Raw genomic sequence first — 13,948 nt, forward strand, 5'->3', positions numbered from 1 at the left:
GACTAAAAATGAAACTCAAATACATGCACGCAGTCTGATTCTTAACAAGGAAGGTCACTGGAAGCATGACATTTTATCCAGAATGCAGACAGACAAACATGAGAGGCAGAGAGCAAGTCTGATCAATATCCATCAGACTCAGAGAAGCCGCCCTTACACATCAAAAAACAAATTAAACAAATACATGAGAAAAAGACCCGCCATACCCAAATACTGCAGGTGAAGCACATCGGAGCAAGCAACTTGCTGATGCCGATTCATATTCCGTGCACTTCAGTCTTTGCCTTTCGAAGTGTGAGACCGTTGTCCTGCCTCGAAAGACGGATTAAAACACGAACCAATAGCATTCAAGTGCAAGCTGTGAATGTGCATTTCATTGGTAGGGCGATGGTCCTCACTGCAGAACACAAGATCCAGGGGGTGTGGTTTGATCTAGGTCCAACTCCTCCCACCTTACATATACCTAAACCTACCCGTCTTCACCCCCTGATCCCTAAACCCACCCATCCCCATCCCTAAACCTACCATCTCCACCCCCTGGATGTGGATCCAACCCCGCCACCTGGATCTTTGTTCTGCAGTGAGGGGCTACTCTTGGTAGGAGCTACTGAACGAACACGCCACCTCAATGAACGGTGTTTTGTATCTGAACGAGACTCAGCTACATAAAACGCGTATTTTATAATCAATGTATTTCATATATAGCTAGATAAAAATATAAATAGCATTTATCAAAATGGAAGGAAAATATAGATGTGTTTTATTGTCATTTGTAGAGATGCATAAACACCATTTCTGATGTCAGATTTACATGCATGACATTTTACGCAAATGACAATAAGAGTTGTTTGTGTCAGTGTTTTATAACGAATCGGTTGAGTGAATGATTCAGTGATTCAATTACAATACACAAAAGCATAACTTTAACTCCATCTACTGGCGTGACGTAACCCCATTGAACTATATAAGGGTTATTATACAGATCATTATACAAAACAGTTCGTAACCTGCAGAAAGAGTCACAAGAGATTCAAAAGCATCGAATCACCGGAATTAATCTTTTTAGTTAAGCACTCAAAAGACTCGAAACATTGAGAAGAATCAAAATTCAACCCACCACCTGTTATTTAAAGGCATATGCTATTGACATTTATTTGTGAATTATGTTTATATGACTAGGAGAGCAAGAAAATTTCATGACAGCAATAGAAAAAAAAAAACTACTTTGACATGGAAACACAGCAGTGTTTAGTTACAAACGAGTCCTGGCCTACTTCGTGTGACCAAATAAAACACAAATAATAAAACGTTACATAATATAATAACTTTATAATTACACACACATTCAGCTTTCACTTTTCTTTTTTGCAATAAGTTAACGTTACCTCCTTTTCGACATTAAGGAGGGGAAGATGTCACTAAAAACGCAACACGCGAATAAATAACGAAGCTGATGACGGTCCCATTATGAAATTAACTATATGAGTAAATGTCCTATGAGATCATTATGCATCTCACCTTTACAAAAACCCACATATAAACATCAAATCCTGCCCAAAGTCTTTGAAAGCAATTGTTGAAACAACATATTTGCAAGCTGGAATCACGCAATGAAGCTCAATACAATCTGCTTTAAGTGCTCTCGCAACAGTTGTCGAGCACGAGAAAGATTGTGCACATGTCACGAAACTCAAGATGAGAGGTAACCTACAGACTGACACAGATCCGCGCTAAAAGCGTGTCTTACCTTCAGCTCGGGACCGGAGATCCGACACAGTTCTCTGAACGGGCGCCATCGGTCCAACTGTCAACTGAACGCATAAAACTCCGCGTCGCGTTTCACTCTTCACCCGTCTAGAGATTTTAAGCGCCGGTGACCGTCACCAAAGTAGCTTCCCCTGACTCCCGTGACCGGTAACCATTTATTTAGTGTTTGGATTCATGTTGTTGATGATGATGAACACCGACAGTTCCGCCCTGGATCTCCCGTGAATCTCTCCAGCACGCGCAAGAATCGATAAGCGGTTGAATGTGAGCGAGCTCTGCCGCTTCACAAATTGGACCGTACCAACTAAGAGGCAGAGGGGTCTAGTCACAAAACATCGCATAACGATTGATCATCCACACTCTGAAAAACATCAGTTTCTTATAGAAACAGTATATAAAAGCAGGTCTTAAGATATACAAAGTATGATTTGTTCTATGCTAAATAAAAACTAATCCAAAATATTTTCCCCTAATATGATCTCAGTTTTAAAAGGGTCTGCTGGAGATTCCCTCGCTGCAGTTATTCTCATTGTTTCGAAGGGGGTTGCAGAGACAATGACATCCCACTATTCCTTTATTTTAGGCCCTGAAGCAATCCCGACTCTGTAAGTGCCTCTCATATTACCGTACCCTTCAGCCGGAAAACATTATGGCTTTGTTGATATGAGGGTTTGCTCTCAACGAGCCACATGTTGATGGACGGAATTCTCCATTTCTGTTTCACGTTCTTCCTCTTCTTCAGGCCAACCGCTATTAGTATTATTGTTATTATAATTAGACAAATGGATACAAATTAATTAACAAACAAAGAACAGCACTCATATGATTACAATTATTTTTTTTCATAAACATATTGGCATATTTTCCGCCTTTATTATGTAACTGCCTAAAAGCCTGAATAAGGCACACACATCCATTTTGTGTATATTTCATTGTATTGAAATTGCAAGCCACAAATAATAACACGTCTTATTTCCAAAGCCTTATTTTTCTTTTTTTCTCAATCTAGTCGGCATCCAGCCGCCTGCACAGGGTCTATTGCTCCTGAGGTTGCTTAGCAACAGTGACAAGATGCCTGCCTCTTTGATTATGTGCGCGGCGGTTTCATCTTTGAGCACATATCAGTCTAAATAATGACTCATCCTCTCAATACACACACAGACACGCGCTCTCTCATTCACAGACAGATAAAAATAGATCAAGCTTTTTATATGAATTATATATCGTCCAACCTTGTTCCCACCCTCCATCTGTGCTGATCAGAAGAACATTTGGTATAAACGCTGCATATAATATATAGCCTATCTAAAATGTGTATTAATACTGTGCATTTATATAAATTGTATAAAGTAAAACAAATGCAACTTCCCATGTCAAAATTTCTCTTTTTATATTAATGTTAGGCCTACACCTGAAAATTAATAGGCTGTCATTATGTACTTCCTCACATACATTTATTGTGTAGCTTCAAAAGTCTTGGAATATGGCATGAGTCAGATGGATGACTCATTACTTATTACGTAGGCTACTTTTGTAATGCGTTTACATCTTTTTTGAATAAACGATGACAGAATATTCATTTTGGAGAGACATTTCTTCAGGCTAAACAGTAGGACAGAAGTGGGATCCTGTTTAGTTCAACTGCACATTTATATATTAGGATAAATATAAATCATAATTTTTTAGTATTTTATAGTAAATAATATATATATATTTAAATCTTAAAAATTAATAATGTGTTTTTTTAATGTATTTACTTATTTTTGTAAAAAAAAAACAACAACTATATATGTATTGTTCATGTACTTGTAATTCTTTCTTTTTTTTAAGTAACAAAAAAAAACAGAAAATTATAAAAATTAAAACAGCATGACTCATTCATATCTCTTGCATGCACACAATTTCAATGCTTCTTGCCGTAAATCCACAGAGTGACGTCTCACTCTCCACTAAAGAAGGCCTAGAATCTTCTGCGCTCAAAGCAGTGGTCAGAGGGCATCTCTGTGATAAATGAGCCGGCTGCTCCATCAGAACACTCAGGCCACACAAGATCTGCACTCTCTGCAGGCTATGAGTGTGATCTACACTTATTGACAGATTAGACTCACTGCATGTGGTTGGGACCATGAAATATTCAACAGTGCCCATGCATGTATAAATAGCACGTTGATTATTTTGTGCTGAGAACAAGATTATAGGTCTGAACACTGACATCAATATGAGTTCAAAATTGACTGGAGTAGAATAAAATAAGACTCAGCCAGAGAGGGTCATGAAGAGTATCAACAGCAACACCTGTCAGTCAAAAGTCGGATTGCACCATCTGTCCTGGACAGCGCTGGCAAGCTATCAGCCAATACGATCAGAAAGGCCCTTAGAATTGATGGATCTGCTAACAAAAGCGCATTCTGGAATACTAACGCATGGGTAAAAAAAGACAGTGGGCTTAACAGATATCGACTGAGGAATCTAATTAAAGCGTAGACATGCATGTTTATTTTGCTCATAAACTGTGTTTGTCTGAACACAGATATATTGCACAGGGAATTTTTTGGGCCCTAAAGAGATTGTCTGGATAAAATAAAGCAAATACATTTATTTTATATAATAAATGTACAGTCATCAAATTACTTATGTCCTAGGCAATATTACTGACTTAAACCAAATACATGTAAAAAAACAAAAACAAAAAAAGTGGTAACCTGCAATTACTAGATTTATTTCTACCTAAAAGGATTTAACATAATTTTGTGCATTTAAGTTGATTCATAATAATTTTGACTTCATTTAGAATGCTATGTATTGAATCAACCAAGCATCATATTAACTAAATCAGTTTATTAGACTATATAAATGGATGTTTCATTTTATGTGAGTTTACATGATTATAAATAAATGTTTAAAAATAAGGCTATTATGGATTTATTTATGTGCAAAAACATTTTATGAGAAACAAGTGCACTTTAAATGAGGAAACAACCTAATCTGTAGATTGGTGCAATTCATTGATCAGTAAAATCAGACTCTGCCCCCTGCTGGAGTAGAACTATAAGTGAAGCCTGAGAACACCTTTTCAATTACACAAGTAATATTAAACCATATTTACCACTTCTTTATCAGTCATACAATTCTCCATAATCCTCTTATAAAGTGCCGAGCCACAGGTAATGAATTTCACTGTTAAGCGCTGAAGTTCATTTATTTAATTTCATTGAACCATATGTATAAATCACCCGAAATACTCCATTTAATCATGGGATTTAAGCCAAATTAATTCCTTAAGTCACTGTAAACAACATGGAACTATATTAATCTGCATTGTTCTTTATATGATGGGATGGTTGGGTCAATCATCTCCATGACTCATGGTGATCCTTGACTTAATATTTATAAATCATGCTTAAATATGCTTTCTTGGAGATTATTATTCTCTAAAACGCTTGGTTTGATGGTGATGAAAACAGAGATCATTGTAAAACCTGAATTTAAGAAATCGTACACATAATTGCCAAATTAGCAGACATATTTTACATTTTTAGAAAATGTGAAAAAGTGAAATTTCCTTGATTTGAACACTTAGATATTGTAGAGGAGAGTTTAAAAAAGGTAAAAGAATGAACTCAAAAGGAACTCTTCCACATTCTCAAACAATTAAAGAGAAACACACACAAAATAAAAAAATATATATGAAATTAAAGCAGTTTTTCTTTCAAATCATTCTAGAAAAAAAGTTCCCCTAATTGAAGAATCTTCCATAAACAAGACACCTTACTAGAAACTAAATGATTTTGTCAAGTATTTGTTCTTATGTCAGTCTATCAAGTAATCTTATGCCAAACCTGAATGCTAGCCATAACCAGACTAGTTCATTAGCATTGTTGTTTCATGCTAACAAGGATGTTGATCCAGAAACATTAAGAATAGACACGATCTGCATTGAGCACTGATCACTGACAATCACAAGCTCTGACGTGCTATCATTTAGTGAAAGACCTGCATGACAGCCGGAGCACACAAAACTGGCACTGACTTTATAGAGAAGCAGGGGTGTGATTTAAAAACCCTGAAATGAAACCGATAGAGAGGCATTATAGCATTTATGAGGGTGGATTTAAATGATCACTGGCAGAGCTGCTTTAGATGAGCTCCCCAGGTCATGGTTCACCATAGTCTTGTGATCTTGAGGAAATTGAAAAAGCCCCAGAATTAAATAGACGGATATATTGGCATGTGGCTGGAAACGGATGATTTGTTGAACTTCAAAGTGAAATGTAGTCCAATATTCATCAGGCTCCAGAAAATCACTGGATGCATATAGAGTCAGTAACTCACAGGATGATTTGCAGCCTCTAAATTATGCTGAGTCTTTGTGTTAAACCGTTGGGTTCTTCTCGTGCTACTGTTTGATATGCAAAGAGCATCTGTTGTGACTGTGTGTGTAACTCAGATAACTCCTTTAGGGGAGTGGCTGAGAGAAGCACCAACAGATCAGCATGATAAATTAGAGGGCAAAAGAGGCTATCGCCAGAGGTTTGTTTGCCTGTTATTTGCCATAATTTTGAAACAAAACTTTGCCATTTTGTGCTAGTGATGCTTCAGAAAGAATATGGCATTAAAAAACTGTAATCAGCATTTAGGATGCATGAAAACAACATAAAAAAAATCTTTGTAAAGGGGAAATATGTCATTTTTGTTTTCTGTATTTAAAATCCCTCTTCTAGTACAGACTGTGCAGACAGAAAGTGACAATATGCCTATAAATGGCTTTGTTCCAGTTAATGTATAATGTAATCAATTTCCATCAACTGTGATGCAAGATGTGAGTATTGGACTATTGAGCTCGCCAGCACGCAATATGGCTCGGTCCACTTCTGCAGTGTCATTGTGTAGTAACAGAGCAGCTGCAGTGCTACCTGCAGCCCCACTGGAGGGCAGAAGGGTGCAAATACCAGCCAATGACAGAAGAGCTCCATTTCTCCTCATGCTCAAGCACAGCAGGTGAATGCATGCAGACCTAGCGCAATCTTCTAAGTGGCATGAAACGGCAGTGCATTAAGAAGTTCTAAGATGCATTGAGAACCACAGTAGCTAAAGATTTACCAGAACTTCTAGCTGCTCTACAGGGCAAAGCAATGTCCATCTCAAATCAAATGTATATGTAAAATGCTCTCTCAGCTAACTAACATAGCAAAACAAATGTTGAAGGGGCAGTTCACAAAAAAAAGGGTTATTTACTAACCCTGTGGAACTCTGTGTACTATTTGTCCACACAATGAAAGCCAATAATGTTTTATTCATACAGTTTTGGAAAATGAGTATAAATCAGTTAATCAACGATCACAGAAATGTCTTTTTTTAAACTTTTTTAAACATATGAACTTTCATTTACAAAATTTCTGTCATGAGTCAAGGCTATTCACAGAAAAAAAAAAAATCTATGGCATGATTAATTATTAAAAAGACTATCAGTTTCTTCATGGTTGGTTTTCTCAGTAACCATGGCAAGGCCACATGCATTATTAACATGTACAGGAACACTGGTGGTGAGACTGATGGTAACTCACAGATCAACCTCTTTCCGAGTCTGTTCACTGTGTCTGGACTCCAGGGGAATCATGGAGCAAAACAGGGGATAATTATTTCCATCCACCAATGAAACTGAGGGATTAAAATCTCCTTTTCTTTGTGGACCATGTAAGCCGACGCAATGGAGGAGGCTTTGTTGACACCGGAGGATGGAAAGAGGCAGAAGAGGGTGAGATTCCGGGTGGCCTCAGGGAACAGCGGGCGGGTTTTGAAAGAGATGTTTAAGGATGAAGGGCCGTCGGATTCCCTGGATTCAGACTGCACCAGCAGCTCCGAGGTGGACCGGGCCAGCACTCCGTCCACCAGCGGGGAGGCGAACGGCCACCTGTGTGGATTCTTGGTGTCGGAGTTGGATGACAGTGGAAGTGAGCCTGATGACTTGCTGATGTTTGCAGGAGGAAGAGACAAAGTGTTGAGTACCAAACGAGTGAATATCCTCAGTAAAAACGGGACGGTTCGGGGAGTCAAGCACAAAGTCAGTGCTGGCCAAATACTCTTTGATAACTTGGCTAAAAACAATGGGGTAAGTCACTGAGGGTCAGTTTTTCCATCTAAAATCTTGACAGTGGATGTCAATGCACATTAGCTCTGATGAAAAACTGACATTAATATTATCAGACTTTCTTTAATATTGACAGCTGCTCGGAAGCTTTGTGTCCTTAACAGGGTCAGAGCCTCTTTCCTGAGTCACTATTGGTTACAGTACATGTTCTCTTCTCTCAGGCTTTGCCGAGACAAACGAGCTGTCCCGCTGAGCAAGATCACTGTACGATTAAAGATTAATGATGCATTTCTTTAAGTGTTTTGGCTAAGCTAATCATCTTAATGTATTCTCAGGACCTCCGCTTTGTAGTTGAGCACTGAAAAAGTTGCTGACAGCTTTTGTCTGATATCAGATGTAATTCTATATCTTTTTTTAACAGAGGGTAAATAGGGGATTAGACGGACCAACTACATGTAAGGTCATTATTTAAATAATGTAATACATGACGTCTATCAAACAACTACGGAGCCCTTAAGGGGCAAGGAGATTAAGATAGGAAGAATAATTACATTTTGAAGTTTCTTCCCAGCAAACAAACAAACGTTTTGTTAATGTACCCATTAAGTTGTGAAGATATTATTTCTGATGTTCTCTGAACATTTAAAAATCAATTAAAATAAGTTTTAAAGTTAGTTTACCAAAAATTATTTACTCACCCTTATGTCGTTCCAAACCCGCAAGACCTTCATTCATCTTTGGAACACAAATTAAGATATTTTTGATGAAATCCGAGAGCTTTCTGATCCTGCATAGCGAGCAATGCAACTGAAATTTTCCCAGGCCCAGAAATATAGTTAAAATAGTTCATGCGATATCAGTGGTTCAACTGTAATTTTAGAAAGTAAAGTAAAAAAAAAAAAAAGTAAAGTCGTGACGTATTGTCAAGTATGGTTACCCATACTCGAAATTGGTGCTCTGCGTTTAACCCATCCAAGTGCACACACACACAGCAGTGAGTAGTGAACAAATGCACACACACACACCGTGAACACACACCCGGAGCAGTGGGCAGCCATGCTGCAGCGCCCGGGGAGCAGTTGGGGGTTCGGTGCCTTGCTCAAGGGCACCTCAGTCGTGGTATTGAGGGTGGAGAGAGCGCTGGACATTCCCTCCCCCCACCTACAATTCCTGCCAGCCGGGGGCTCGAACTCGCAACCTTTCGATTACGAGTCCGACTCTCTAACCATTAGGCCACGACTTCCCCACTAAAGCTACGAAAGACTGAAGAAAGACTTTATTCATCAATTCTTCTCCTCCTCATCCGGTCCTCTGCCATTATGGAGAGTTGCATGATGTAGCATGTGCGTGCTGCTGCTGATGGAGGACACGCATGCGCTGCGCCTTGTTTACGAGCAGAGGAAAGCACGCACATGTGTTGTGGTAAGTTATTCTCAGGAAGGTCAGAGGACAGGATGAGGACGAAAAGAATTGTTGAATAAAGTTATTTTAGTTTTCTTTACATACAAAAAGTATTCTTGTAGCTTGGTAAAATTACCATTGAACCACTGATGTCACATGGACAATTTTAATGATGTCCTTAATATCTTTGTGGGTCTGGGAACATTTCAGTTGCATTGCTGTCTATGGGAGGGTAGGAGAGCTCTTGGATTTCATCAAACATATCTTAATTTGTTTTCTGAAGATGAACGAAGGTCTTACGGGTTTGAAACGACACAAGGGTGAGTAATTAATGACAGAATTTTCATTTTTGGGTGAACTAACCCTTTAAGTTTTTCTTGATTATACAAATGTTAAAGGAATATACCATTTTATAATTTTGCAAACATTATGGGAATGTTACTGATGAATGTTTTCTGAATGTTCTGAAACAAGTAGTAACATTGACAAATCATTAGACAAACATCCAAATGAAATATTTTAGAAAAAACAAAAACGTTCAATGAATAATTATATTTTTTTGTGCTAACATTTTGAGAACATTATTAAAGACCAGGTAACTTTGAACAAAAATTCTATTAATTCTATTTCTATTCTATTACTGAAAGAATGTTAGTTCATAACTTTGAGAGGACTTTGCCAGAATGTTAGTCAAAATTCTATTTGATGTCAGATAAGGACGGTGAGAATCATTAGTCAGACAATAAGTGCACAATAATTGCATTACTGCAGGTTTATTGGCACTTCATACTTTAATCTTAATGTCTGGCTTAAGTTACAATGCTACAGTATTTGTACTAGGCTTGCAGCTGTGTTCTCATTGGAATTTGAAGATTATTACAATTTTCCTCAGCTAGAAACATTCATAAATTGCTTGTAATACCACATCAACCAAACCATAATGTAGTAACTAAATGCTACAGTTGCATTAGAAAGTTCCAAGTCTATCCTCTAGTTTCACTTCAAAATGTGTGAAGGTTGAGTTTATTTTTGTTCTCACTTCGTGAGAGCTGTTCTTCTAAGAAAGGATGTTGAAGGTCAAGAACAGTCACTCACAAAATCAATAGATTCTACCTATTGCCTTATATTACCTGCAAAAGCTGCTGCAAAACTTGTACACACTTAGAAAGCATAAAACATGTTTATTATGCTTTTCAATTACAGTTAAAACCATACGTTTAAAATGCAGTATATTAAACTGCTTTGTTCTTATTTCTGAAGGTTTTGTTGCAAATTCATTTGCTTACTCTTGAAAGCAAGTGAGAAGTGTCATGATTAGATTGAATTCTGTGAAAGAGAGCCTCTCTCATCTGACGCCAGACTTCTATGTTTTCTATGGCTCTCTCAGCCAGAACTGACTCTAGAGTTCGGGCGAATTGTAATCTACACCACCAGTTTTCGAGTGGTCAGGACTACATTTGAGCGATGCGAACTGGTCCGAAAGATCTTTCAGAACCACAGTGCGAAGTTCATAGAGAAGAACATCGCTTTGGACATTGAATACGGGAAGGAACTGGAGACACGCTGTAAGCGAGTGGGTGAACCTCCCTCACTGCCTGTGGTCTTCATTGATGGACACTACCTAGGGGTCAGTGTTCACACTCATGCTCCACACCCGTTTCAAGATTCACGCCATATTTAATGGCATTATGATAATGTTTGAACTCTTAATAATGATTTGCATATGTTTTGCACATGCAGGGTGCAGAGAAAATACTCGCAATGAATGAATTAGGGGAGCTTCAGGATCTCCTCACCAAAATAGAGGTAAATATTAATATTTTACACTAAAATAAAGGTTTCATAACGGGCTTTTTGCAGTAATGCCATAGAAGAACCTTTTTGAGTGAACAGTTCTTAAAAGAAACTTTTTTTTTTCTTAGTGAGAATATTTTAATGAGAGGAACCCTTTTTTTCAACAAAGAACATTATTTTTTAAGTGTAGTATACACCAAAAGTCATGAAAGTATATATTTTTTACCTTTTGGTCCCAATTGCTCAAGTCAAAGTCAAATCTGATTTATTGTCAGTTTATTCTGTAAAAAAAAAAAAAACATTTGTGACAAGAAAGGTTTATTATTACAGTTCATTTTAGCTTTTTACACATAGACGGCATTATATATCAGTGATTAATATTATTTACATTAAATTCATGCATTTGGCAGGCACAATTTACTATACAGTGGTTTCTCAAACATAGTTCATGTCAACAATTTCAACATAATCTTGAGGCAAATTTATAACTATTCTACATTTTTACAAACTCATATGAATTTATGCCATCTCATACCATTTCGGAGTGGACCTTCATGCTTACCTTTTTCTAAAAATTGTTAATTTTTGCATGATTCACATTGTATACATTCATATGAAATCACCACCATGTAAAACAGTTACATCTTCCTGTGAGATTGGGTTGACAATTTACAGATTGGGTCCCATCAATAATTGCAAATGCTTTCAGAACAAAACAAAACATTATTGTGCATTTACGTAAACAGTGTGCAGAACAGCCCAAAATAATATCTGAAGTCAAGCTTGCATTTGTCTTATTTTATTAAATAAATAAAGCATCACTAAGATGGCATCTCAAAGAGAATGTGCACACAGGTCAGGTATTTCATTCAAATCCACTCACATTTTTCTCTGTTTCTCTGTCTGATGGTAGAGGGTTCAGCACCCCGACACATGCCAGACGTGTGGGGGATTTGCCTTTGTCCCGTGCCCTATGTGCCATGGCAGCAAAATGTCTGTGTTTCGCAACTGCTTCACCGACTCCTTCAAAGCCCTGAAGTGCACAGCGTGCAACGAGAACGGTCTCCAGCCCTGCTCCAGCTGTTCTCACTAAGGTCCTCTTCAAGTGCCTGCAAAACCCTTCCCAGCACCACCTCCACCCCCATAAGCCATGTATAAAACAAGAGACGCAGAAAGAACTGCTATTTGTGAATAAACCGTTTTTTTTTTTAGAAAACTCAATTACATGTTTACAGATGTAGTTTTTTACCATATTTGCTATTTGATGATTAATTATTACAGCATGAGGCTTTTTTTGTTACATGCCAACAGATGTCTGATCTGACAGCATGGATGCTATCTGTCCCTGTAAATAAATATATAGTAATTAAGTAAATTAACTAGTAGTTCAGAGAGACATATCATCTTTCTGAACCCTATGATCCCAGCATGAGACAAAATTCAAAGCATTATCTGGTGAACATCAAAACAGGTGACCTACCGAGTGAGAGAGAGAAGAAAACAAGAACTAACAAAGGACAAAACCCCAAACATTTTAATAATAATAATACTAAATATTATTGTTGTCATTTTTAATATATAATAATAAAATAAAAAATAATGAAATCTTATTTTTAAATAAATAAAAGTTTAATTATTTTCCAGCCAGTCAGGGATGTAGTTACGTACGTTATATTTAATTATTCAAACTTTTGCATGAATCAAATTGCTTGACATTGAAAGAAGATGACCTAATGTCTGTATACGAATGATATCGCTTTTCAGTTCAGTTACAGTGTTGATTAAACAAAGCGTCAAATCTATTAATAATTAAAAGAGGTGTAAATCAAGTGCATCACAATGATACAAATTAATCACATAAATATACTTGAGGTTGACAGAAATCCTTCACAAACAGCCGGGCTGATATAGAAGTGCGTCTCTGTGCTTTCATAGCCCTGTACAATGCTGCTTGATTTTGGGTCTACAAGGCAGCATTGTAAAGAGGCTCAAAGCTCAGAGTAAATCATCTGTGCATGATGGCTACTGAGGGTACATAATAACACCACTGGCTGTCTCGCAAAATCTAGCAAGCAGCAGCAGCATTTTTGGGCATCATTGTAAGATGCCTCACAATGCTGTCTAGGTAGGCAGCTCGTTAGGTTTTCCAGACGCAGCCAGGGTCACATTAAGGTTAGATAAATGACAATACTGAAAGGTAAATTAACAGATAATTATGGTGTAATGCTTCCATTATTGCTGAATTAATAGAGCTGGAGGACGTGGCCATCAATACAAGGCAGATAGCGCCCCCTATTGGTGTGTTTGCTATGACAAATATCAATAACAATAGGAAAATTCACACGAATATTAAATATCGACAGTCGATAAACAATACAAACGGGCTAGCATGCAGACTCGGGGTATATATTACGGTTAAACTCCAGCAATACTAATACAATATTTAGTTATTTTAGATAACATTAGATATTAAATATCTGATATATTGCGAACAAAACACAAATTTATCGTGTGTTTGACTTTTTGCAAACAAAAAGCGAATTTAAAAAAGCGCATCGACCGATTTGAAATGAATCTTCGCAGAATCAGTGATTTATTTTGATATATAAGCATCTCAACGGCAACATCCATTTCTTTACAATCTGGCGAGTAAATATTAGTCATCAGATCAAAAGAAAAAACACATTTTACCTTCACAGACAGATCAATCGTGGGAAGAAACCCGATGTTCAGCCTCGGCGTCTCTCTTTCTTCATGATCACCATCACAGATGCGCCACACGTTTCTCATGTCCCTCCGCGGCGGGTCTCAAACCCTAGTGTGCTTCCTACCTGGGGAAGTGGAGGGCGCAACCGAGTCAAATGCTCACAACACGCTCACAAATGTCGTCTAGGTAGG

The 13,948-nt window shown here is 37.6% G+C and overlaps 3 protein-coding genes across 6 annotated transcripts in view; 1 reads left to right on the forward strand and 2 right to left on the reverse strand.

Annotated features, from left to right (window-relative positions):
* The window catches only part of LOC306853511 (phospholipid-transporting ATPase IA), a 155,504-nt gene extending 153,438 nt beyond the window's left edge, over positions 1-2,066 (reverse strand). For all 4 annotated transcript variants that reach the window (XM_079390988.1, XM_079390986.1, XM_079390989.1 and 1 more), the window contains exon 1: positions 1,748-2,066. In XM_079390988.1, the coding sequence (XP_079247114.1) occupies positions 1,748-1,796 (49 nt within the window). In that variant the 5' untranslated portion in view covers positions 1,797-2,066. The remainder of the gene's footprint in view (positions 1-1,747) is intronic.
* Positions 1-13,948, reverse strand: part of LOC306853527 (fermitin family homolog 3-like) — a 568,382-nt gene that overhangs the window by 422,507 nt on the left and 131,927 nt on the right. The window lies entirely within an intron of this gene.
* On the forward strand, positions 7,475-12,143 carry LOC306852998 (glutaredoxin domain-containing cysteine-rich protein 1-like; the record flags this gene model as incomplete). The annotated part of the gene is made up of 4 exons (XM_079390140.1): positions 7,475-7,876; positions 10,644-10,883; positions 10,997-11,062; positions 11,964-12,143. The coding sequence occupies 4 exons, from the start codon at positions 7,475-7,477 to the stop codon at positions 12,141-12,143; spliced, it is 888 nt and encodes a 295-aa protein (XP_079246266.1).

The sequence above is a fragment of the Barbus barbus genome (assembly GCF_936440315.1).
Source record: "Barbus barbus genome assembly, chromosome: 33".
In the NCBI taxonomy this organism is placed as follows: Eukaryota; Metazoa; Chordata; class Actinopteri; order Cypriniformes; family Cyprinidae; genus Barbus; species Barbus barbus.